General features: G+C 42.2%; 1 protein-coding gene across 5 annotated transcripts in view; it reads right to left on the bottom strand.

Annotated features, from left to right (window-relative positions):
* SCHIP1 (schwannomin interacting protein 1) overlaps positions 1 to 26954 on the bottom strand; it is a 180131-nt gene that overhangs the window by 38883 nt on the left and 114294 nt on the right. Inside the window, exon 1 of one of the 5 annotated variants that reach the window (XM_061417376.1) lies at positions 23454 to 23925. The exons of 3 other annotated variants lie outside the window; for them this stretch is intronic. In XM_061417376.1, the coding sequence (XP_061273360.1) occupies positions 23454 to 23483 (30 nt within the window). In that variant the 5' untranslated portion in view covers positions 23484 to 23925. Of the gene's footprint in view, positions 1 to 10909; positions 11388 to 23453; positions 23926 to 26954 lie in introns of those variants that run through there. One more of the 5 variants, XM_061417366.1, reaches the window with a different exon arrangement.

Here is a 26954-nt window from a genome sequence, read left to right on the forward strand (position 1 = left end):
TAGGTCTGAGAGTTCTGAAAATTTTATAGAAAGCATATGATTCATCTTTTTGAGTTTGGAACCTAAGTGTTACATAGTTCAGTCAATAGTGCAGTCCATCTGAAGTATCCGCTGGCTCTGTGCTTGGAAAACCCTTCCCAGTCCAGAAGAAAGGGCTCCCACTTGATGTTGGAGGATTCATTGAGAAAACTTATGTAAATTGCTTAGTAGTAGTACCTGCCCTATGGTAATGTAAATCTGCAATAAATAGTAGCTGTTATGATTAATCCTCCAACCATTCTTGCTCTGAAGATGAGGAAACAGAGGCTGCAGGAGGGATACCCTACTATTAGATAGAAGAGCAAGGATTCAAGTCCATCTTTCTGGGGCCACATCTCCCAGCTCCTCTTCCACATGGAAAGAGTCCAGGCGGACACCATGCTGGAGATAGATATGTATCAACTTCTTTCCTGAAATGGATGTGACGCTTTCTTAAAAAAGGAGAACACACCTGACTTTAAAACATATACTCTGCATGGCTAATCATAACCACAAACATTTACAACACAAATATCTTCTCATTAGAGCCACTCTCTTGCCATCACTGCTCAATCTTCTTTCTGGAACAAATGTGATTCCTAACATTTCAAATTACTATATTCAACTGACTAGTAAAACAGTTTTTCTCTGAAACTTCAACAATTGGAACCCAATTTCCTTCCAGTTGCCCACATGTATAAAGAAGGAGTGTGTGTATGTGTGTGTGTGTGTATGTGAAATGGAATATTCCTTGCCATATCAGTAAACAAAGGATACCATAGTCCTCAGCAATTGCAGCCCATGTATGTGAAATGGAATATTCCTTGCCATATCAGTAAACAGTCCTCAGCAATTGCGGCCCTCTAACATGAGTTGGGGAGCCTTGAGGAAACTCAGGAAGGAAAGAATATCTGTCATCTAGCAGCCATCAGACTGCAGCCACTCCATACGCTGAGCCCTAAAGAAACTCGGGAAGTGAAAACACAGGATATTGGCCCCAGATAGCTGAGGTGCATACCAAAGGAATGATTTGAGTGAGCCTAGACTCTAGCATCTTCCCATACATAGAAAAGTGCTAAATTCCTTAATTTGGGATATCTGGTTTTCTTTAATCAACAGTTATCTTTTGCTGTTCAGATCATCTGCCCTTTATTGCAAAACTTTTCTTTGTAATTGAAGGATAATTGCTTTACAGTATTGCATTGGTTTCTACCAAACATCAACATGAATCAGCTGCAGGTTTACCCATTTCCCCTCCTACTTGAACATCCCTCCCGCCTCTCTCCCTATCCCACCCCTCTAGGTTGTTACTGAGCCCCAGTTTCAGATCCCTAAGTCATACAGCAAACTCCCATTGGCTATCTATTTCACACAGGGAACTGAACTTCCCCGCAATGCCTCCTTGGAGCAGTGCTCTCAGGGTTACTTGAGATGCTGACTACTGGGCTTGAAGTCCTAAAAATTCTCACCAAATAAAACATAACTCTCAACTTCGAGGTTGAAAGTATTTTTCAAGTCTACATTTGTGTGCACGTATAGTTTTGAGGTTCTTTTGTCCTCTAAGGAATTATACCTGCAGGGCAGTTATGTCCTCTAAGCCACCAAAGCCCAAAGATGCCCCAGGGTGAAGAACAGCGGACACAAACTACACTCTGCGACTGTGTTTATGGCAAGTTGAGTCACGTCCACTCCTAAAACAGCCTTGGGAAACACTGTCGTAAAACCAAAGTGAAACATCTAAAATCGATGTTGCTAGCAAAATGCAAGAGGGCACCTGAGGAGCAGCGGCTCATCACTATGAGACAGAATGGCTCTCACGACCCTCATCAAGAGTGAAAATGCTCTCACAGATTCACCATTGTCCAGTCACAGGCAGTTTTTGTCCTCGCCTGTCACCGAATTTCCCACTGCCACCCTCTGAGCCTGGGCAGATAAGGCTCACAATGGCTTTTGAGGGCATCACGTGAGCAGAGATCTCAGAACATGGACCACTGAGCCCTTGGACACTCCAAACGCCGGGGCTCAGCCTTTCCCATTGTGTTCTAATTCCCCAAACTCGACAAGAATCAAGACGGGCGTTTGGTAAAAGCAGTGCTCAGTCATGTCCTACTCTTTTGCGACCCCATGGACTGCAGCCTGCCGGTATCCTCTGTCCATGGAATTAATTTTCCCAGGCAAGAATACTGGAGTGGGTTGCCATTTCCTCCTTCAAGGGATCTTCCCAACCCAGGGATTGAACTTGTGTCTCCCTGCACTGGCAGGCAGATTCTTTCCATCTCCAAATCTGGTCCATCCCAAGTTCTTTTCATATTTTCCTTGGGATGTGGCTGTACCCAGTCCTTACATACCTGTTACCCACACCCCTCCTCTGGTCCTGTCTTCGCCTCGCTCAGTTCTGTTCCCCTTGCTAGCAGCATCTGGTTGCTGATGCAGGAGCCACCTAGTCTTCCACATGCTGATCTTATAAATTTATAAGCAGAAAATTGTGTATTTTGCACATTTCTAAACTTTATTTGACAAACTGTATTTTTGTGAGGGCAGCTGCAGGCCCACCAGCGTTCTCAGAAACACACAACATCCTGTGCCTAAACCTATAGCCAGCTGGCGCTCAGGACACTGCCAGTAGCTGCTTCCTTCTGACCCCTCCACAGATGCTGGTCCCATGTAGCCGGAAAGCGCCTGACCCAGAGGAAGGGGTTCCTTAAAAGCAGGAAGACACGTAAGGAAGCTTGGCTTAGAGAATCAGGGAGAACAGTTGATGCAAACGATTCAGCGGCGCTTTGGGAACAAAGGCAGAAGTGAGCTTAGGCGCAGTGACAACCTGAGGGTGGATGGAATTCAGTTATGGGGAAAGAAGTAGGGGAAAGGAAAGCATTTCTCCCTGGTTTCTTGTTTTCCATCTCTTCCCTGGGTTGATCTTCCCCTCCTCCCCAGCTCCATGGTTTCCTACTTCTACCTGTTCACTATGGGAACAGAAATGGCCTGTTATTATTGGATGTGCTTATTTTACCATGCTGTCTCAGTACAATTCACTGTAAATCCTGTAAGATACCACTTCCAGCAGCCTCCTTCCTGCCTTGCTAAGGTTGTTAACTCTGTCAGGGCTTCTTATACCCCAGGGTGCATACCAATCACCTGGGGATATACATTCTGATTTAGGGCCGGAGAGCTTGCATTTCTTTCTTTTTCTTTTTTTAAAATTGGGGTATAGTTGCTTTGGGCTTACCAGGTGGCACTAGTGGTAAAGAACCCGCCTGCCAGTGCAGGAGATGTAAAAGATGCAGGTTCAGTCCCTGGGTTGGGGAGATCCCCTGGAGGAGGAAGTGGTAATCCACTCCAGTATTCTTCCCTGGAGAATCCCATGGACAGAGGAGCCTGGTGGGCAATAATCCATAGGGTTGCAAAGAGTCAGACACAATTGAAGCGACTTAGCCCACACGCAAAGCCGCTTTACAATGTTGTGTTAGTTTCTGCTGTACAATGAAGTGAATTGGCTATATGTATAAATATATCCCCTCCCACCCCACTCCTTCCATCCCACCCCTCTAGGTCACAGAGGTGAGATCCCTGTGTATGTAGCTACTTCCTACCAGCTATCTCTTGTGCACATGATAGTGTGTATATATATATATATATATATATATATATATCAACCTCATTCTTGAGACCTTGCATATCTAACATGCTCCAGGAGTTGCGAGGAGTTAGTAGGCTCACAGAAGGTCCTCTCTCCCTCTCTAAGCTCAAGAAGCCTCCAGGCATGAATGTTCTTTCTCCATCTTTCACCTAGGCGTCCCACATAAGTCTCAGGAAATGTCTGTTAAAGTGATGACATAAACATTTTCCACCAATGGGGAAAAGGAAAGCAATGTGCCATTGAGGATAAACCTCCTGAGGTCTGGCAGCTGCCTTATTCCAGGAGCTGATGAACACCCTGGTCCCCCAAGGCCCAGGAAGAAACTTGGGCTGTAGGGACCTTGCTGTGAAGCCAGCATGCCAAATGGAGAATGGCACAGGTGTATACCCGCGCAACGTGGTCGTCTCTCTCTGTTCACAAGTTTCTTTAAATCAGTAGTGCTCAAATTTGATTATGCATGAGAATCACCCGGAGGGTTTGCGAAACCATACACTATTTCTCTGATTCAGAAGGTCTGGGGTGAGGCTGAGAAAGTGCATTTCTAACAAGTTCCCTGATACTGCTGGCTCAAACACCTTGAGAACCATGGTTTTAAATACCTGAACCGATCAAGGAACTACACAGGGCACAAAGCTGGTACTCTTCAACGGAGCACAGCTGTGTTGCCTATGGACTGTCCAGATTCCGGATCCAGGTGCACTGCATTGGTAGCTGTCTGCTCTCTGCAGACAGGCCTTGACAGGATGCCTGTTTTGAAGCGATTAATGTGCCCATTGCTTCAGTGCAATCTATTGCCTAGTGATATCTGGCATCATTGCTATTAGCAGCATCTACCGGGGAATGCAACTGGGATTCTGGAGCTCCCTGCAGAAAAGAACTCTTCCTTTAGGAGAATAATAGTGACTCTTATTTCTCTCCTTAAGAAAGGAACTTTTACTCTACATTTATAGGCAGCATTCAAGTGCGAAGGAGTCTGAGACTTTTAAACATTAGGAACCAAAAGGACAAACTATTTGTTAATTTGGAAAATTTTCTTTTAAACAAAAAATAAAAACAAAACCCCCCAAATATTGATAGTATTTTCTAATTATTTTCTCATTGAAACAACTTCAGGTTTGTCACAAGATCAAAATATAAACACAGCATTCTGTAAGAATACAGATTGCATGCTTTTGAATGGCAAGGGCAGAAATACTTGCTCTGGGCAGGTTATTTCAAGTTCTTGCATCTGATTTCATCCGCTGGGAAGGCCTTTACGATTCTTAGTGGAAATGTAAGTTAAATAATTAAGTATCTTCCCATTGTATCACTGAAATGGATATTAAATCTGGGTGCTTTTTTTCAGTTTGTCTTTCTGACATTTTCTATTTCAGACACTTACACTAAACAATTCAGAAAAGTTTCCTGAAGTGCTGTTGAAATCTCTTATCTTTGCATCCCTACACTGATCTGCCTAAACAAGTCCTCTGGACTAGATGTCAGGCCGGGCTGTTGGGCAATGTTGAGGCCTGGGTTTGGCTTGCTCAAAACCAGTACTCAGGAGAGAGCTGCCCTTGGATCAAGTCCAGGACGGGTATCCAAGCAGGGCCCAGGAGCCTCCTGACACCTATTTTACTTAAAAATTTGCCAATAGCAAAAGTGTTGGGATACCAGTCCAGAGGATGGAGATTTTTTTCTTTTTTTCACTCTTGGTTAATCCTGAGGGTGGTTTGGCCTATTTACTGCATTCCTTTTCCTCCAGCTATTGGGAGAGGGTATTAACGAAAGGAGGCAGACAGAAATGCTGGGTGCACCTTGAGCTCTCTCCTTTTCTCAAATGACTGCCTTCAGAGACTACTTTTAACAGGACAGTGTTATCTGGGACTCTATTTTTAACAGGCACCATCTTACAAGTCTGTAAAACCATCTCGGTCATTCGGTGTCACCGTCAGAACACAACAGTTCAAAACACCACTGCAAGGTGATGAAACGGCCAAACTACAATCAGCCACAGGAAGCTGGGTCCCCTACCTCCCATGTCAGGGTGGGCTGCCCACGTGGGGGAGTTGAACACATGTGCGTGACCAGGAAGGAGTGCAGGAGCCCAGAGCAGGGCAGTCAGAGCCAGGAAGACCCAAGTTAACCTCTCCACTGTGACACTTAACAGTGCAAGTTATGAAAACACTTTAAGCCCCAGTTTCTTTTTCTGAAAAAAAGGGATAAAGATACCTTATTTTTTAGGTTGTATTAAGGATGAAATAAAATACTATATAGAAAGTACTTGACCCAGTGTCTGACCCAGAGAGAAACTCATTAAATGGTCCAGTTGTTAATATTAAAGGGAGGGGTGGGGTAAGTTGCTGAGAAGAGTGGAGAAAGGGATGAGAGAGATCCAGAAATGTCCAGAACAGACAGATCCATAAAGACAGAAAATGGATTAATGATTGGGGGGGGGGGGTGGGTAGGTGGGTAGGTGGGTAGGAATTAGGAGTAATTACTAATGGGGACAGGCTTCTTTAAGGAGGGGAGCTGATGAAAACATTCTGAATTAGAAAGCAGTGGTTTGTAGAACCCTATGAATATAACGAAAACCATCAAAGTGTACACTTGGAAACGTGAATCTTAAGGTATGTGAATTGTATCTCAGTTAATAAATAAACCTCACTCTCCCTCCCACAAACTATGTGTGTGTGAGTCTTTTTTAAACTGAGACAAAATCCACATATCATATATCCGAAAAATCTATGGGTTCTAAAAGAACTCATTCCCTGACCACGCTGGCTCACCGAGGTGCACCAACCAGGTGATAAGATGCAAAGAAGCCTGAACGAGGAGCCAAGAGGCTTCACATTTACAAGACCTAAAACCAATCCGGCCAATTTCTCCCTTGAAAGAAAAGGAGACTCTGGCCCAGAGAGTGGAAGAGACTGTCCCTGGGGGGCTGAGGTGGGGCTGTCCAGGGTTCAGTAACTTAACGGAGTTCCTCAAGCGCATTCAGCCTCACAGACAGGAAGACGTGAGGGTGCACAGAGGTCGACGGCTGCTTTTCCTCAGTAATTGCGTGGGGCGGGCAGAGCTCTCGTCTGGAATGGCAGCTGGCATTCTGTGCTCCTGTTTATTGCAGTTTATCTCAAGCAGTCATTTCCATTCACCTTTTTAAAAAAACATGAGGCGCAGCTGGGGCTTCACTTTAAATATTGTTCCTTCCAGCCTTTTAATTTTTTCACGGGCTCCTCCCTAATCTTTCACCATAATTGGATGCACCACACTGGAGACGGCACCCCGGAGAAACAAAGCCTGGCGAGCCGGCTTGCCCATCCTCCAACCACACACGGCTGCGGCTGCGGCTCCTTCTGCCAGGAGTAGCCTGGGGACAGAAAGCCAGGCCGGCTTCCCTGTGTTTGCTCTGCTCTGGCACGAAGTGGGAGCCAGTCCTCTGCTGTATTTCATGTTAAATTTTCTTGATTTCCCCACCCCTCCCCTCCACTGGTACAGTTTGGATCCATCCCTCGCCCTGAGATGGCATGGGCTGTGCCTTTTCTAGGTCCACATCGGCCATCTGAAAATCCCTCCAGGTGGCATCAATTTCAGGGCAGCCTATGTGTGTGTGTACCTCCCCATGTGGACTGTAAGCTCCCTGAGGGAAAGCCCAACCTCCCTTTTGTGATTCTGACCCCGAACCCAGGAGGGCTCTTGGTGAGTGATAGCTGAAGGAATCAGGACACTGACCTGTGTGCCTTTGTGTCTTGAAGACAATGGGCTGTGTGACCAAAGGGCCAGAGGCTGCTCAGAGCAAGGCGGGGCCATAATGCACTGAACGTTCACACCTCGGATTCTGCCAAGGTGCACGCTTTCCTTTCTAGGTATTCAGCTACGTTTTCCATTGAGTACAGTCTTACTACTGTTCCTGAAAAAACCAGAGGTCCTAAATGAAACATCTTTCTTACCAACAGGACCTTCCCCAAGGAAACGAAACAGATGCGTACTCTTTTCCTTCCTCTGCCTGGGTGGAAACTAATTTCAGTCACTGTAAAATGACCTTTCCCCTGAAGGCTGTTTGCCTGACTTTAAAACAAACTTGTAAAATAATCCCTATACACAGGGCGGTATTTATTAGTGCAAGTGGTATAGGAAATTCTATTGTACCCAGGCAGGGATATACCAATTTTCAAATTGTTTTGGACAACTGACCTCAGAATATAAGGAGGTGAAAGAAGAAATTACTAAAACTTTTGCTTTTGGTTATATTTTAAACATCTTAGTTTTGAAAATACCTATTTGTGTACAGTCAGTCCTCCACATCTACAGATTCTGCATCTGTGGATTCAACCAACCACAGATCAAAAATATTTGGAAAAATACTTCCAGAAAGTTCCAAAAAGCAAAATGTGAATTTGCCATGCATCCAGCAGCTATTTGTATAACATTTACATTGTATTTACAATTATTTACATAGCATTTACACTGTATTAAGTAGTAGTAAGCAGGCTTCTTGATGGCTCAGTAGGTAAAGAATCTGCTTGCAAAGCAGAAGACACAGGAGACGTGGGTTCAATCTCTGGGTCAGGAAGATCCCTTGAAGGAGGAAATGCCAACTTGCTCTAGTATTCCTGCCTGGGAAATCCCATGGATAGAACCGTCTGGTGTGCTACAGTCCATGGGGTCACAGAATCAGACATGACTGAGCATTCAGAGGTTAGAGAGAGGTGCTATAAGTAATCTGAAGATTATTTAAAGTATATAGGAGGATGTGTGTGTTATATGCAAATACCATGTCGTGCTTGAGCATCCTGGGATTTTAGAATTTGTGGGGATTTTAGAATCTGTGGGGATCCTGAAACCAATCCCCTGTGGATACCAAAGGACTAGTGTATAAATTTCATACACACAAGATGGATTTTTACAGAGGTATATGTGTAGTTATGGGGCTTCCCAGGTGGCGCTAGTGGTAAAGACTCTGCTTGCCAATGCAGAAGACAGAAGAGACTCAAGTTCAATCCCTGGGTCAGGAAGATCCCCTAGAGAAGGGCGTGGCAACCCACTCCAGTATTCTTAGAGCTTGGAGAATCCCATGGACAGAGGAGTCTGGAGGGCTATGTTCATAGGGTCTCAAAGAGTTGGACACAACTGAAGTGACCTAGCATGCATGTGTAATTATGAGTGGGATACGTGTATGTTAATGGCTTAGGTTCAAAAACATTTTACTGATAAATATGAGATCAAAAAAGCCTGCAGACCACTGCTTTATGGCATCTAAGTATCTAAGTTTTCTACTTAGTAAACCAAACAGCAAAAAAAAAGAAAGAAAGAAAAAAAAATACGTTAGAGGGAAAAAAACTTAGAAAAGGAAGGTTCTAATTAGGAAAAGTGATTTTTATTTTAGGTAACTTCTTTCTTATCTTTTGTGTTTTAAAGAAGGCCTGTATCACCTGGCTTCACTAGACATTCTTAATGAAATGGTTAATAGTTTTTTTTTTTTTAAAGCATAATGAAGCCTTCATAGTTCCATGATATGTATACAATTTGAAAGCACTTTGCCTGAGAAAGGTAGATAAAGCTAAAATGACTAGAGAACGACTCTCAGATTTAGGGTCCAGAATGACACATACAGATCTCTGTGTTTCATCTCTAGATGAAACACATCTAGAAGTTTCATCTAGTAGTCTTCTATACCAACCTCTCAGATACAATTTCTCCTAAAGTCACACAGTGGCGCGCTACTGCCTTGGTGAGATAAAGGGTGATACAATGCAACTCTTGTTTTGTTGTTGTTGAGGTGTTAAAGCTACTTGAGCAATTCATGTTTGACACTTTAGTCAGCATTGTTATCACGCAGCCCGCAGATCATGGTTCAGTCATTCCTGGCATCTGGGCTCTCTCTGTTTCTAAGCAGATAAAACTACAGTAGTCATTACTTTATTGTTACTGCATTAGCAAATGGTACGTCTTTCATTTCTCCTAAGTGAAAACTGACCTACACTTTCCTTTTTGAGAAACGCTGTGACAAAGAAAATGTGACCAGTCCTTTGGCACTGAATGTAGAGGCAACGTGAGACCTGAGCACTTGTTCTACCGGGTTGGGTAAGTGACTCTGACTTCTGAGCATCCCAAGTATCTTTTGCACACCCACTTCTGGCAGGAGGGGACATCAGAGAAGTGTCAGGGTTTCAGGACTCTGAGCATTTATCCCCTCGGGCGCTCATTTCCTTTTGGGGATCACAAAGGACAAAACCCACACAGAGCAACACGGTATGTCATTTAAACCTCTTTTACAAATTTAAGTTTCAGTTTCTGAGAAAGAAAAGAAACTATTTGAACTGCCCTAAGAAATAAAGGATATACTTAAACAGCCCCCATACTCATACACAATTATGCATATAAGATCTAAACTGCCATATTTTACATTATTATATATAAAGATCTATTAAGACAGATCTTCTATCTCAATCTAGGGGGAAAAAAAGTGACATATTTGATCAAATTAAAAATTTAGGAGCAAGTTCTACTGTTTTAGGTCATCTGCTTCTGAGGGAAAGAGGTCTTTCTTTCCAGGTCCTGATTTTTCATAATGTGCTGTGTCGTGACCTACACTTGACTTACAGGAAATAATAAGGGGGAAGGACATAGTGTTTAGCCTTCTGTGGACAGACAAGTATACACTGGTAGTTTAATTTCATGACCTCACCCATATAACTAAAGCTATTTTTACTTGGGGTTGTTATTATGAAATGATTATCATATAAAACATACTAAAAATATATTTACTGACTTGCAAAAGAAAATGCAAGCAAAGAATTAGCAGATACTGTACCAGTTTTTTTTTAAACCCCCATACTTCTCTTAGTAAAACTTCATAGTTTTCATTGTTTAAAAAGATCAAACTGAAAAAAAAGGTCAAACTTAGAAAGATGGATTAAACATGCTAGTGGTTATTTCTTGCAGGTGAACTGTCAACATGTCAATAATTTAAAAATTTATTCCTTTCATAAAAAGCCTAACTAGAAACTAAAAGCACAAGAGAAGTTTTCTTCAACTTCAGGAGAACAACATGTGCATTCTAGTTACTGCTATAATACATTAATGAATACAAGCTGAAAAAAGCAGAAGGAAGTACTCTCCCAACTTAATGCGTTCGATTCTGTGCATTGAGCTTTCCTGAATATATTATGGCAATGGCCACTGAGTGTGGAATCTGGCCACTCCTCTAGGGTTATCTTTCTCCCAGTTAGAAAAATGGTCCGATTGTTTACAAACAAAAGAGCTCTCCCCCCTTACCTTTTTATAATTCCCCTCCATATCCAATAGGGATTCTTGACTGATGATGTCATCCATTCCATCACTGTCCAAATTCATCCTTTTAACTCTTTACAATTTCAGTTAAGAAATAAGATCCCATGAATCCTGATAGGCTGATGTGCTGTTGCCCAGGACCCTGGTTCCCGCTCATGCTGACATGGAGAGCCAGCTAAGAGTCTGTGTCCGGCTGTGTGTGACCTTGCCCCCTTCTGTCCCAAAGACACCGCCCCACCCGGCCCCCCCGGTCTGTTCCACGCTCCGGCACAGGGGCAGCTGCTGTTCTCTAAGGCTTACTCTGCCCTGACACTTGGCTGGTTAAGAGTCCAGACTTTCCACATCTGCTGTCACCTTCTTCCCCTGGACGATCCTGCCTGGATGCCTCTCCCCAGCACCTTCTCTACCTCCAATCCAGGAAAAGCCAATTTAACCCCTGAACTTCCCGCTTCAGGGCTGAGTGTGGATAAGAGTTCTGGAGGAAGCCAGCAATCTTATTCTGAACTAGGGATAGAGTGTACAGGATAAAAATAGATGCAAAGCCCTGCCTCACAGACTTCACTGGCGAGTTAAAAGCTGGGTATTGCATGACAAAACCAAACAGTATAATTTAAAAGTTAACCTGTGAGACAGATGTTTGCCTTTTCCCCCTTGCCTTTTTCCTATAACCAATCATTTCTTCAAATTAAACGTGAAAGTCTCATCTTCAGGGAGAAACCCCAGCACAAGAATGAAATTCTTCTCCAACACAGAGAGGGACCCCTCTGCCCCCGGAATCGTTGCTTTGTTCTAGTAATACAGGCAGGAGAAAAAGATCCATCAACTTTTTTCTAAGAGCCGGTGGCGGGTTTTCACAAAAGAGGACGTTCCTTGCTGCTGCTCTTTTTACCCTTTTCCCATGGCTTTTGGCTTTGTTTACTGGCTTTACGTACAGAGAAGGAAAAGGCCCACAGCTGCAGGATGTTTTGATGCAAGAAGCAGACTAACAAGTGCGCACACAAACACACGCTCCTTGTTATCAAGTTACTACGGCCATAAACTAAAATATATACGCGGTATTTTTTTTGAAAGTTACTGTGTGCAGGAGAAACAGGTCAAAGAAGAATTCAAGGGCCAAGGCTCCATTTAGCAGCATAATCTTACAGTCTGACAGGCTTAGACAGGAAGCAGTAAATGTACCAGTCAATAGGTTTTCCAACGTGAATTCTTGAATTGACCAGCTTCAATGCTGTTAAGAACAGAGTTCTAGGGCAAAATGCTGTTCAAGCCAGCTCTTGACATCTGCACCTCTGCTGACGTGCTCACATCACTTTAGTATTTTCTCTCCACAAATTAAAAAAATAAAATCAATTTGTGGAAGACTTGTAGGATAAAGTTGTCTTAACGTGGTTTTCTGTAGCACTCTTTCCATAAAGCAAATACTTTCCTCTACAGCCCCTAACTCAAATCCAAACCCCTGCTTAACTCTACCCTCACCCCCACCCCAGGCCCTGAGACTGTCTTGTGCCTTTGTCAGACAGTTTGATGGAGTTGTGTCTCCCAAGCCACACTTGTCTTTGGGCAGGCCTTCTCCTAGCAGAGATCTCCCATCTGACTCTCCTCCAGACCCCAGGACCCTTGCTCTGGACAGGGGTCCCCCCACCTGCATGCAAGAAGCCCAGTACACCCTCCAGGCCTGAGAGGTCATGCTGGTCACTGCGTGCTGCCATACGCTGGGTGTTCCCAAAGCCAAGAATTCTCCAGAGGTAAGGCTTTGGGGTTAAAATAAAGGATGCTCGACTTTGAAGGACCTCTGCATACTAAACTCTGCCGAAGGAGGCTAGTTAAAATGAAGCAAGCACGCATCTTATTACATGACATATATCAACATGCTTCCCAGATGGCACTAGTGCTAAAGAATCCGCTTGCCAATACAGGAGATGTAAGGGATGTGGATTCGACCCCTGGGTTGGGGAGACCCCCCAGAGAAGGGAATGGCTACCCACTCCAGTATTCTTGCCTGGAGAATCCCATGGACAGCGGAGCCTGGTGGGCTACAGTCCAGGGAGTTGCAAAGAGTCAGACACGACTGAAGCGACTTAGCACACACGGCATACCCTTTATTGGGGGTTGCTATAGGCTAGGTACTTTACAGGTGCCTCTTACATTTGTCTTCAGTCCTCACAGGAACCCTCTGAGGTGGATATTATCATCAAACTGCATTTCACAGTGGAGTGAGAAATCAGTGAGGCTAGGGAATTGCTCCAGAGTGGCAACTTGCTCACGGTCAGGCCAGAATTTGAAGCACAGAATTTGCTTCTGTGGCCCATATTCTACATGGGTGTGGAGACTGCCTCCTACTGTCTGCCCCTCTAAGAAACAACTGTACCCAACAATAATCAAATGTAGCTTTTAAAAATGGTATCACATGCTGCCACAATTTTCTAAATCACATATCTGTAACATTCAGCATGTGTCACTGCTGTCCCCTGATGATCAGACCTCAAGGAATGAAATAAAAACTCCTTCATCAATAGTTGTGACTTAACACACTGTACAGTGAACTTTGCTTTCAGGTTTACCCTGCTGCTTTTAGACTGATAATGGTTTTTCTCTAACACCGTTACAGTTTCAAGCCTTTCTCTAAGAGGGCAGAGATTTGTGTTATTCATCTTGTTTTCCCCACAGCATCTAGACACCACCTCCCACATGTTAAGTGGACGATGAATATGTTGAATAGATACATGCACAGAGGAGAAAGGTTTGGGCTGCTTACAATGTTTCCTCGGAATGCTGTCCATGGAAGGAAATATTAATAGTTTATATGAGTGCTTTTCAACCGAAATCTTTTTTGGAAACCACATACATTTAAGAGGTAAGTAAACATGGGTCTGCTCAGGTTGAAGGAGAGGGCGTACCATGAATTTCAGTGATTTCAGCCTCTTACCTAGGTTAGCATCTAGCCCATTTAGCTATCTATAATCAGGAGCTAACATGCGAGCGATTATAAAAATTTATTATTTATTTGGCCGTGCCATGCAGCTTGTGGGATCTTAGTTCCCTGACCAGGGATTGAACCCAGTCCATGGCAGTGAAAGTTCTGAGTCCTAACCACTGGACCACCAGGGAATTCCCAATAAAAATTTAGATATTACAAGACTTAGTAAAGTACATAAAACTATACATCTAATTATTATCTTTTGACTTTAATTTTAACAAGCATGCACACACGCTAAGTTGTTTCAGTCATGTTCGACTCTATGACTCCATAGACTGTAGCTGGCTAGGCTCCTCTCTTCATAGGATTCTCCAGGCAAGAATACTGGAGTGGGTTGCCATGCCCTTCTTCAGGTTTTAACAAGGTGGCCTTAAATATACAGATAAAAGGACTGAACTTTCAATATTAACTATGTATATGTATAAACATATTCAAATTAATTTATATGCACCAATAATATATTGACCACATACATATATATGTGTGCGTGTATATATATATATATGCATATTTATCTATAATAGGTTGCCTTTTGGAGAAGGGCATCTCAAAATCCAAGATGGAAATTTCCCAGCTGTACAACAGGAACAAGGGTTAGTCCCAAGAAAGTAATAAAAACCATTCTCCTCCTCTACTCCCTATATCTTTTCTTGGCAAAAGTGATCCTCTACTAAGTTCTATGTAGAGACAAGTGATAAAACACCTTCTTTTAAAAGCTGGTCTCCAGTGGTGATGAATGTATTTTGCGCCCTCCCTAAGTGAGTGCTCGGGACATAGGCTTGTAGCCTAGACCCTTTCCAGAAGGAGCTGTATCATTACTATCTGGATGGCTTGTGCCCGCTTAAAATATATCCTATCTTCCTGTCACAAGGACTGATCTTTGGTGCTTTCTAGAGCTTTGCTCTGTGTCCTCCAGCCACAGCATCTACATCACCTGGGAGTGGACAGGAAATGCCAACTCTCAGTTCCCACCCCAGACCTACTGAATCAAAACCTGAAGTCTTACAAGAGCTCTAAGATTTCTGAGTGCACTTTACATTTCAGAAGCACAGCTCGAGACCTTGAAAAAATTCAGTATAAGCCATTATCTTATTTTTGATCATATTTCTAGGCTTGGTGGTAAGACCCTGACTTTACATGCTTGGGATCAACACTGTAATTAATTTCACTTCCAACAGGTTCAAACGAATACAGGAAATGAAAAAGCAAAACACCACCTTAGAACACTGGAGCTGAACTTAATGTTTGGTGGTTTTGTAGCAGCCGCGCACAAACAAGAGGAGAACAGTCAGTCATGTCCTTACAGAGAACTTTTCCTGGTTTCTTCTTTACCAGGCTTCCCTGGTGGCTCAGGTAGTAAAGAACCTGCCTGCCATGCAGGAGACCTGGCTTCGATCCCTGGGTCAGGAAGTTATCCTGGAGAAGGGAATGGCTACCCACTCCAGGGTTCTTGCCTGGTGAATCCCATGAATAGAGGAGCCTGGACATGACTGGGTGACTGAATCTTTCATTTCCTCTACCGCTGCCCTCTCTAAAATGAACTCTGCCTGCAAAACATGGGGCCAGATACTAATGCTTCCTCTTAGAAAATGTACACAGAGCCACTTACAATCCCTGAGGTTGAAAGGGCCTCTGCTCACCCCCGCTGCCCTGAAATTCAAGGACCAGAATGGAGAGCTTCAGTTTCCTGTCAAGCCATAATTTGAACTGTGAGGCGCATTGGTCACGTGAGCTAATGCTTTTAAATGATCATTATCGGCCACTGGTGGAAATTATTGACTCTGAGAACACAGACCGCATTACTGGGAAATCACTTATGCACTGTCAAAAGATCTTCCTATTCTTATTAATGGAAACTCTTATTTCATCCTGATTAACCCTTTAGCTTCCCACCGCCTCTCCTTCAGCCTTAGCCTCCAAATTCCATGTGTTACACAAACCGACACTGATTTATAATCTCTTTTAAAGTTATTTTTTTTCTTCTGTGCAGTATTCATCTAAATTTGCTTTGCTTTTCAATTAAGGTATTCTGATAGCTAGATAAACCGTGAAAATCTGTATACTGTTTTGCAGAGGACGTTTCATTGTAGATTTAAAAAGTTAAACTAATGGCATTGGGAGTGTGCAGTGGAGGAGGTTAAAGCATTGGAAGGAGACAGAGTGTCAATTGTTTATTCGTATCAGAAAAACTGAGGACCACAGGCGTCAAGCTTTCCGCCCATCTGAAGACCTGAGTACGAGAAACGCCAACTGTGGTCACTGGCTGACGATGCCGCGCTTCAGAGGGGGACCATTGTTAACGCCCTCGTTATGTTTCTCTGTGCTCTTAGCATTCTTTCCCCCTTAATGGCTCTCCTACGCTGACTGTCACTAGGCCTTTGGATGACTGTTTTCTTCTGAACTCGAGCAATTTTGTCAAAGTACTTTCTATTTCAGGAAGCTTGGTAATTTCTGATGCTTCCACATAGTGCTCAGGGGAATACTAAGTACACCAAGATCTCACATTTTCCCTTGGTACGGAGAATATAAATAAATAATAGAATATAATGCTATTAATCTTGAGCTTCTGCATGTAAAGTCTTAGTTACCCAAGATTGTGCGTGTGTGCGTGTGCGTGCATGCACGTGTGTTTGTGTGTGTGTGTGTGAAGGTGAGGTCTCTGCTCTTCATGCAAGCACTGACATGTATCATCGCAATGTGCCCATTTCCTTCCAATCCCCACCACCACTCTCTTTCCAAGAGAAAATACTAGACTTTTGGCTTAAAATATGCATTGCACATTTATTTCTTAAAATCACTTGATGTCTAAATCATGATGTTTGAGGCTCTCAGTGCTACTTTAAATAGGAATGATGTGCTTGTACTAAATTTCTATTTCAGATCAGGCCCACACTGAAACCCTGTTAAAATGATTTTTTTCCCTCCCATCTGGGCACTTATCACTGTGCTCCTTTTGTGGTAAAACATACACATTTTATTTTCAGATATACAGCCTAAAAACAAGTGCAGATGAATTTGTATCCAGAACTATTTTCTTAATTTTTAAGGTGATAGACATGTTATTCCCTCCTCAGACAAACACACTGTATCTCAACAAGGCAAAATACAACTATACCCCCAACCAGGCAAAACAATGAAGACAACGTATTCTTCAACACTCCAGGGAAAAAAATTCTCCAATCAAATAAAAATCTATACAACAAGACATAAAAATAACTTCATTGAACTTTTATTTTACTCATTTATTTTTCATTGAACTTATATTTTAAAAGCCTGTATCAAATAGTGCACTAAATGCTTTGAAATTCCCCTATTAGGTCAGTATATTTTTTTTTCCCTGCTGTGGATGAAACTAGGCTTAAATTGAGTGGAATCTTAGATGAAGTCAAATTTGATACCTTGTTTTCTCATTCACACGAAGAGGGGACTGGAAAATGAGCCCTCTCTTGGCCTGGTGTCAATGGGGACAGGACTATATTTCCTTTCTTTTGTTAACCAGTAAATAACCCACTAGAGAGACTTCCTTGGCAGTCCCGTGGCTAAAACTCTACGATTCCAATGCAGGGGCTGAGGTTTCCATCCTTAGTCAAGTAACCAAGATCCCACATACCATGCATGGAGGCAAAAACAAAACAAAACAAAACAAAACAACCCACTAGAATCTGGGCACGAAGGTTTGTTTACTACTTTCTCCCAGCAAGAGCTTTTTAAGATATCTTGATGTACTACTTAAATTGATATACTCCCTAGTTTTATCATTTGAGACCAATATAGGACACCTTTCATTCTAGGTGATGGGTACAAGACTTCAATTGGGCTGAAACACTTTGACCATGGAATATTTGGTGTTTCAGGAGGCAGTAAAATTACCCCTCTATATGGTAGGAAGATTTATGAAAACTGCAAAATTCAGTATGTTAAGAAAGGTGTCTTGAGGATGACTACTAGCTTCCACTGACCACGGGTGTTTTGAAGAAGTGCCTGGGGACAGACCATGAGGCTCACCTTGGGGAACCTCTCTTGGTGAAGGAGAAGTAGGTGTGGTGGTATACTCTTGATGACTGTCTCTGGGAAGGGTGGGATGTGTGTCTCTTTCATTTTGTTCCTTGCACCATGTCCCTCATCTCAGCACATGGGATGGCAACTGGGCAAGAGGCTCATAAGCCACATACAAGGAGTAGAAATTTTCAGACTTCCCATATTTTCTTTAGGATAAATTTCCAACTCCTTTGCATGGCATTCAAGGCCTAACTCTGGGAACTTCCCTGGTGGTCCAGTGGCTAAGACTGATCTCCCAATGCAGGGGGATCACCTTCACCCACTCCCAGTTGCAATGCACAGATCTGAGCTCCTCTCTGGTATTACGAAGCAAAACCCTCATCCTGGGGACTCAGAACAGGACCAACTGCAGAAAATCCAATCAGTCCAACACACATTTATGGAACACACAATCTGTGTATAGGGCAGGAAATGAAAATCAGGCGTTTGTCCTCAAGGAGCCTGTTGTCTAATCGGGGAGGCAGACTTATATGTCACTAGCTGTAAATGGGTTCTTACAGAGGTAAAAACAAGATGCACTGAGGAGGAGAAAGTTTCCTGATGGAAGTGACACGAGCCTCAGAGTGCATCAGCTTGCAACAGGCATAAGCAGGTGTAGGGGTGGCAGGGATTCCAGGCTGAGGCAGCACAGCAAAGAAAAAGGATTGACGGCTGTGTGGGGGCAGGAGGACAAGGTGGGGAGGGAGGCGTGTTTCTGTCCAGGGTTCAGATCATGGCCTTTTTTAAAAAAAAATAATACATATATTTTTAGTATTTATTTCTTTATTTGGCTGTGCTGGGTCTTAGTTATGACACAATGGATCTTCAATTTTCATTGTGGCATGCAAGATCTTTAGTGTTGGCATGTGAATTCTTAGTTTTGGCACGTGGGATCTAGTCCCCAAGGATCAATCCCAGGCCCCCTGCATTGGGAACATGGAGTCTTAGCCACTGGACCACCAGGGAAGTCCCCATGATTAGGCCTTAAATGCCATGCAAAAGTTTATCCTAAAGAAAATGGGGAAGTATGAAAATTTCCACTCTGCTTTTTCAAGATCAGGAGTGCATTTGAAGGAAGAGTCTCTTTATGCTCCCAAGGGAGGAAAAAGATGACAGTCATTTACATACCATTTCACTTTTTTCCTCTTTCATTTCTACTGGAGCTGAGACCATGAGGGTATGGTTTATATCTGGAGTGGTCATAAAGGAATTTAAGCAACGGAAAGAAAGGGATAAAAGTGTGTCACTGGTTTTATATACACATTAATCCCCATAATTGACTGCAGGGAAAGAGGAGAAAATCTTTGGGAGTTTTTAAGCAAAATGGACCCTTTGACCTAAGCTTGTGCTTTCAAGTTAACAGTATTTTGACGCTTTCTATCTGAGATCATGTAGAGGAATCTGGTCTCTTAAAGGCTGCCAAGCCCGAAGCTGTGGGCAAGGCTCTTTCCTGAAGAGATTGGCTTCCTCCCAAGACTGGAAAATGGAGGTCGATAGCTCTATCTTTTAACACGGCTACAACTGAAAATGACAAGACATGCCTCAGTAACCTCTGTGCTAATGTAAATCCTGCAAGGGAGAAAAGTATACAAAGATGTCGACAACCTGAGAAACTTTAAAAATAAAACAACCATGAAAAATTCTGCCTGAGAATTTCTCTCTGAACATCCCCCTACTCAGATGAATTTTTTCATAGCATGGCATATCCATCCACCTCCAACAGGGGGTTCAAGCTCTAGGAAGCAGTGAAACTCTTTTTCAAAACAATCATCTATTAGGAAAAGTAATACCTGAGAATCAGTTATACTCTCTATATTAGCAATAAATAATTGGGAAGTGAAGCAATGCATGGTTTCCTGGGGCTGCTTTATAATCTTCACTGAGCCCTTTACGTAAACATTGGGAGAAAGTGGCTCTTAATTCATGGTAACTGACTTGTTGATGCAGAAAGGTGGCCTCTGGCAGAGACCTCCCAACTATCATGCCAGGATGTTAACAAGAAAAAATACCATTTCACAGATGAGAAAAGTAACAAAAAATAAAGGGATAATCTGATCCTAAGACACTGAAATCAGGGCATGTTGACGGCAGGGAGTTGGAATAGGAATAGGATTGAAAATCATCCCAATGTCCATCAAAGTGTAAGAAACCACAATGCTATAGAGTGTTTACAGTGCCTTTTTTCTTACTCAATTTTACATACAATAGTCACATGCATCCATATTATTTGAGAGCGTGTTCTTAGCACTGAGAGAGCAGATGGACACAAACCTAAAAATCCTTGTCCCCGTGGAGCTTCTGTGGAGTAAGGAAGACAGAAAATAGACAAAAATGTAGTCTGATGGGCTTCCCAGGTGGCACAGTGGTAAAGAATCCATCTGCCAACGCAGGAGATGTGGATTCAATTCCTGGGTCGGAAAGATCCCCTTGAGGAGGAAATGGGAACCCATTCCAGTATTCTCACCTGGAGAAGCTCATGGACAGAGGAGCTTGGTGGGTTATAGTCCATAGGATCGCAAAGAGTCAGACATGACTGAGCGACTGAACACAGCACAGCACATGTAGTCTGATGGATGGTGATGAACGCCAAATAAAAAAGTAAAGTGTAATAGCAAGATTGGATAGAGTTGGGGAATTGGAAGTTGACACAGAAAGTCCAGAGGAGGCCTTCACAAGAAGGTGACAAGTGAGAGTAAGCTGTGGGGGTCACCAAAAGGAGCAATACCTGATGCCAGGGTGAATCTGAATTTCAGGTAGAAGTGAACAATTTTTTAGTATAAACATGCCCCAAACAGGGCAGATTGCTTGCTAAACCTGCAACCACCTGGGCTCCCTGGAGGGAAACACATACCAGGCAGGAGGGACAGCACATGCAGGAAGCATGAGAAGAGGGGGTGAAGGGGCGGAGGGGGTGGGAGAGGAGTCTGAGAGGAATCAGGGGTGAGGTGATGTAAGACCCTGGGGGCCCCTGGTGGGATGTGGGCTTTTATGCCGAGGAGGAGAATTATGAGATGGGTGGCAGGCTCTGATTTAGGTCTTAAGAGAGCATTTGGGTTCTGCGTTGAACACAGACCACAGAACAGGGGCAAGGGCAGGAGTAGTCTGGAGACTGCTACTGCTCGAAGATGATGATGATGATGACAAAGGTAATAGCAACACACACCCAGACACGCGCACCGAATTATCCAAATGAGTCTGAGGGGAATGGCCTCCGAAGCCCCATTCAGGGTTTCTCCATTCAGAGACCGTGGTATACAGGACTTCCTGACAGTCCAGTGGTTAAGACTCTGCTTCCACTGAAGAGGGTGTGGGTTCCATCCCTGGTCAGGAAATGACCATATGCAAAAAAAAAAAAAGGAAAAGAAAAGGGAGGGGAAATATATATACCTATGGCTGATTCATGTTGATATTTGGCAGAAAACAACAAAATACTGTAAAGCAATTATCCTTCAATTAAAAAAAAAAAACAAATAAAATCAGATGAAAAAAAAAGAAACTATGGTATACATTATGGATGAAATGAATCAGTCCTACAAATAAATTCCTTCTACTCACTAAGATGCTAATCTAGGGACTTTGTTTTAACTACTCTATTATCATCCTTAAGAATAGATAAATCAATAAGCAAGCCTTCATCAGAAAAGGGGACATTTCTAAAAAACATCATTGTTGATATTACCAGTGACCATGATAACATCTAGAACTTAGAGAAACTGCCCTTTCAGAATCTGTGATGTTAGATGGGTTCTAAAACTAAGGTTTCCAAGTAGGATTGAGACATGGCTTCATGGCTAATATTTCTTTATTTGCTGAGTTATGAACAGAGGGAGAGCATTTCAAAAGGACAGACACATAAAGTTCTATAAAACCCCACGGAGATGTAGAATCTATTGCCTATTATCACCTGCCTATTGGACATAATTTTATTCTAAAAATAAGCAATAAGTACTTCAAAAACTATTGAACACACAATCAGTGTTATATGTTGTAGTTCATATAAAAGAAAATCAATTTGTTTTCCTCTGGAAGCAGAAGGCTAAACAACCCCTCCCCTCCTGATGGCACTGCTGATATTTGACCAATCTGTGACTTATAAAACCAGTGACTCCATGTTCAACCAAATGAAAAGATATAGGGAATAATCTTGTAGCATCTTGCCTTCAAAAAATTACATTACATAGCTTCTCTAAAAAGTGAGCAGAAAAATAATTTTAATTATTACAGTAATTTAATCACCTGGAGCCATGCCATAAGTAGCTTAGTCTCTCCATAAAAGTCGACACTCTCCACTCCCCCACTGTATTGTGTGTAAGTTTTGTTGTTTCCTCAGCATCATGACCCTTTTCTCAGGCATGGTAAGAACTATGAAGCATAAATCTTGTTATCTAGGATCTATGGACCTAAATGGACTATAAAATGAAAATACTATAAGACAAGCCCACAATTACAAAATTCCAATTATTAAGCAGAGAAAAAAGTGCATAAACATATTTTCTAGGCATACACTGCTTAGCTGGGAAACGACTGCTTTGAGTCTTGTGAGATGTACTATTCTGCCTGCATACATTCACTACTGTGAAATCCGACCTTCTGAGAAACACCTGCTGGTCTCAGGTATCTTACCTCACACAAGGAAGAGGCATTGTTAAATTAGAGAAATGGTCCCTTGGAGCTTCTAAACTCGGTCAGTTGAGTGATACCCTGATATTAACTATCCATGACTTGGACTAGCCGTGCTTACTGCTGCAGAGAAATTACTCTGAGAACCTTCTCGTTGTCTGTTTACAAGGAGGATATTTTCAGTGTTGCTTCCACAGTTCTAGTCACACTCTAGAACTGGTCTTTTGAGATCCTCTAAGTGCTTACTTCAAAACTCCAGACAGAAAATTAAGGACAGAGATGAGTACATGCTACTAAAAATTCCTATTTTGAGTTTTTTACGCATGTTGGTACCTTAATTCTTATTTACTAGTCATTTAAAACAACATACTAGTAAAAATAAGTTTGGAGAGACCAGTGCAACTTTAAATATCAAGTGCATACCAGCTGGTGTTTGAAAATTTCTCAGATCATCAATTATTACTTCTGATTAATATAATTTCCTTCAAGACAATCCTAAAAACTGGATGTGAAGCAACTTGCCTCCTATGCAATGAGCAAAAATATTTTTCCCTTTTATCTATGTGAAATTCCACCCAGATTTCTCTTTTCCAAAGCCCCTTAAATTCAAAGTTTAACGCGATTTCTCTTATTTTGCAGAGACATACAGAATGTGCAAAACACAGATCACCTCAGCGGATTTCACATATGCTTTAAAGGCCAAGAAGCAGAGTTTTCTGCCCCATTACTCCCCAGAAAATCTAATTACAATTCAGATACTGTATGTGATGGAGGCCAGGAGTGTAGGATGGCAAAATCCCGTGAAAACCCGGAAAGAGGCAACCTGCTGCTCTGGACGAGGAAGGCCTCCTCTCCCAAAGGATGCCGGCCTCACGATCAGGCTTTAAATCTTACCTGATACGAACAGTTCTCCTGATGTACCATCTCAGTGCATCCTAGGGAGCAGACCCCAAAGCAGGACTGCTCAGCGAGGCTGCGGAGGGAAAGCGCGGAGCATCCACTGGCTGAGAGAACGCCCTGGGAAGGCAGGGGCTCCCCGCAGATTAAAATGGATGCTGTTTCGCTGATCAACCTGCGCAGTGGCACTGCCTGCGCTGGGAAGCGCGCAGCGAGCCGAGCTGCTCTCCTCGGAAACCAGCAGTAAGGCTTACAAACATGGAGCTAGGACCGGGCTGGGGGAGGGGGCGCGCTCATCACTGGCACAATCAGCCAATTATATTATCGGCACAAAGAAAAGGATCAGTCTGGGGCTGGTGTGACCTTCTGGTGCTTTATGAAGGCAGTTAACTGATGTGGAAACATTCTAGTCCTCATTAAAGGGGAAAAAGGCCAGCGAGGGAGAGGGAGAGAGGCAGACACAAATCAATGTTGCAGTTGAACATTTCTAACCTCCGGCATCATCCTTCCTGCCCACTGATGTTGCTTGCCTGGTGCTTGTGAAACGAGAGCCCATAAGGACCATTTCAGAACTTTGAACAGGCGAAAGGGAAAACAATCCATTCTGAATTTTGATACCGAAGGGGTGTTCTCTGTGTTGAGTGTTTGAAGTGTTTGTCAACTTTATAGCTAAAATGAGGACCTTCATTCTTTTTAAAAATATTATTTTGGAATTCTTTTGATTTTCTACTCATTTTTGGTTCTTATCTGCTTTTTAAGTCAAACAGAAGAAGATGAAATAATTATTCCCATAACTTTTTAGGGAGAGGGCTTAGTAAAGTATTAAAGTCAGTATAATTCATTTCATGAAAATGAAACTAAAGTGCAAGTTTTTTTAAAAGGTCATATATATATATATATATATATATATATATATATATATATATATATAAAACCCAGTGCTATGACTTGAATATATAGACACCCTCTATATATACAGCAATATGATCCTAGAAACAGACCATTCCATGTAAGTGACCATAATAGAAAGGATTCTGGACTTCCAGATAGTAATCAAAGGACACACAAGTTGGACCATACATGTCTCTGGTAAAAAGAGGAGCCAGTTTTTGACTTCTTCAGGGCTGTTGTTGGATTTCAGTTTATAAGGAGGAACAACTAGGCCTATAAATTCTTGAAGCTTTAATGATAGAAAATTTAAAAAATAAACACAATGAAATTTCCCTATCTATATTTCTCAGTTGCTACAGGCAACTCATTTTGTTGTTTCTTAATAAAAACAAGTGGTTCTCAAAATGATGCTCAAACAAATGGAACCCAGTAAAATCTTGACTGAATTTAAACCAAGTTTAAAAACATTCTTAAGCTATTTTGCTATATCTATCTTCTTCAGTACTCTTTTTAATAACTGCAAAGTGTTCATTATGCTATTAATAAGAAAAACAAGTGCTGTTGCCTGATGAGTGGGATCAACACATTTGACAAGTTTTCATATCAAACTCAATCTTAGAGAGTGCCGAGAGTTTGTGTTAAGGATATTTGGCGAAATATTTTTAATCTTACAACTTAACAACATCTCTGTTGCTTGGAAAGAGAAAAACCTATTTTTCTGAATGTTCTTAATTTTCATGACTTGAGATTCTGAAAGGAGAGAAGTTGGCTGAGTTCAATTCCAGAGACACATTCACAAGCCTGGCTTCAGCTTCCTGGTTAAGACAGTGGAAAGGCGACAGGAAAGACCCAGCTGGTGATCTCACAGGCTGCCATTTCCACATAGGCTCGTTGGGTTCCAAGGAAAAAGCACTCTGGACACGAAACCTGCCAAACTTGAGGGCCTGGAATCTAGGGGATAGCCAGGCCACTAACATGTACAAGACTTCTTAGGCCAGCTTGTTGGCAGGTGGTCCAATGAGAGCTTGATGAACGAAGCAGACAGCTGAGCTAGACGATGAGTCTTCTTAAACAGAACAGAGGACAGCAAGTCTTCAACGAAAGCAAACACCAGGCAACATATCCCCCTCCTAAATTTCATTCCTCCCTCTTGAGCAATCCATATACGACAGAGACAGAGGCTGCTTTGTGGAGTGCCTTGCTATACAACTGCACAGATGAAGGCTGTGGAATCTGAAGTATGTGCAAGGAAAAGTAAGCCAAAGTTCCTTTGCAAGGTAGCAAATAAGATGAAATGGAAATCTTATGCCTGATATAGGAGGCACAGTCGCAACTTTTCCAAGACAGAACAGCTTTACTCCAAAGGCTGCTAAAACTTTAGTCAGGTTACTATTTTGACAATCTAGGACCCTAAGACTCAGGAACATGCTTTCAAGCTATACAAGGCCTAAAAAGTTGCTTTCTGGACTCTGTTCTCTTCTGAAAACTGAGAGCTTCGGGATATATTACATAAACTTCTAAAGACATTTATCATGTGTTGTTTAAAAAAAAAAAAAAGCCTAAACATGATCCCACTCTTCACAGTTGCTGTTCCATAAATAAGGGAAGTGACTCAGAGGTGGCTATGGGGAGAACAGATTTCTGACAATTGTCTCCCAAATCCTGTCAAAAAGCCCTCTCAAGAGGTATAAACAAGATTTACAAAAAAAGGAATATATCAAGCAAGCTTCCTTCTATAGTCATTCACTGGAAAGGACTTTGTGTTACAATTTAAATTATGATTTGCTAGTACAAAAAAACTAAACAGAAATCAGCTGTTCCAAGACCACATAAGCTAGAATAACTTACCAAGATACAGTAACATTTATTATTTTTTGCCTAAAAAATATTGATGAACTGTTTAATATACTTCTGTATGTAGCATAGAGATGCTTTTTGTTTTCTTCTCAGGTCTTCGCAACTTTTCTTCCCATAGAAAGTACTGGGTTTCAGATTTAGATTTTTGGACTAAAAAATATTGATGAACTGTTTAATATACTTCTGTATGTAGCATAGAGATGCTTTTTGTTTTCTTCTCAGGTCTTCACAACTTTTCTTCCCATAGAAAGTATTGGGTTTCAGATTTAGCTGGGGACTTAAGAGATAAACTGTTATTTTCCAGATATGGACACTGAGGCCTAAGAGAGTGGTGACATGCCCAAGAACATAAATCTTCCAGCAACGGCAGTAAGAAGAAAAAAAATCCTCCAGATTTTCTTGTGAGTGAGTTCATATAAAAAATGCTAAATGAAGGCCACAGGACTTGAAGAAATAAACCCCTTTTGACTGAACTAATGTAGGCTGGCCTTGAAATCAAAATCTATGGTAAGGTAAGAGAGAGGCAGCAGAGTGGTTCGACCTAAAACTGAATTCAAGGTATGTTTTAAAAGGAGAAAAATGAGACTACTGCCTCATTAAGCCATTTTTCCTGTTTCTTCCACCAAGCAAACTATTATGTCTTTAAATCCTGAAAAGTACTTTTTCATTTGTGGCAATTAATAGCAACAGAATGAAGATGACCGACAGACACAGGAAAGATGGTCATCGTCACTAATCATCAGGGGTATA

The sequence above is a fragment of the Bos javanicus genome, chromosome 1, assembly GCF_032452875.1.
Source record: "Bos javanicus breed banteng chromosome 1, ARS-OSU_banteng_1.0, whole genome shotgun sequence".
In the NCBI taxonomy this organism is placed as follows: Eukaryota; Metazoa; Chordata; class Mammalia; order Artiodactyla; family Bovidae; genus Bos; species Bos javanicus.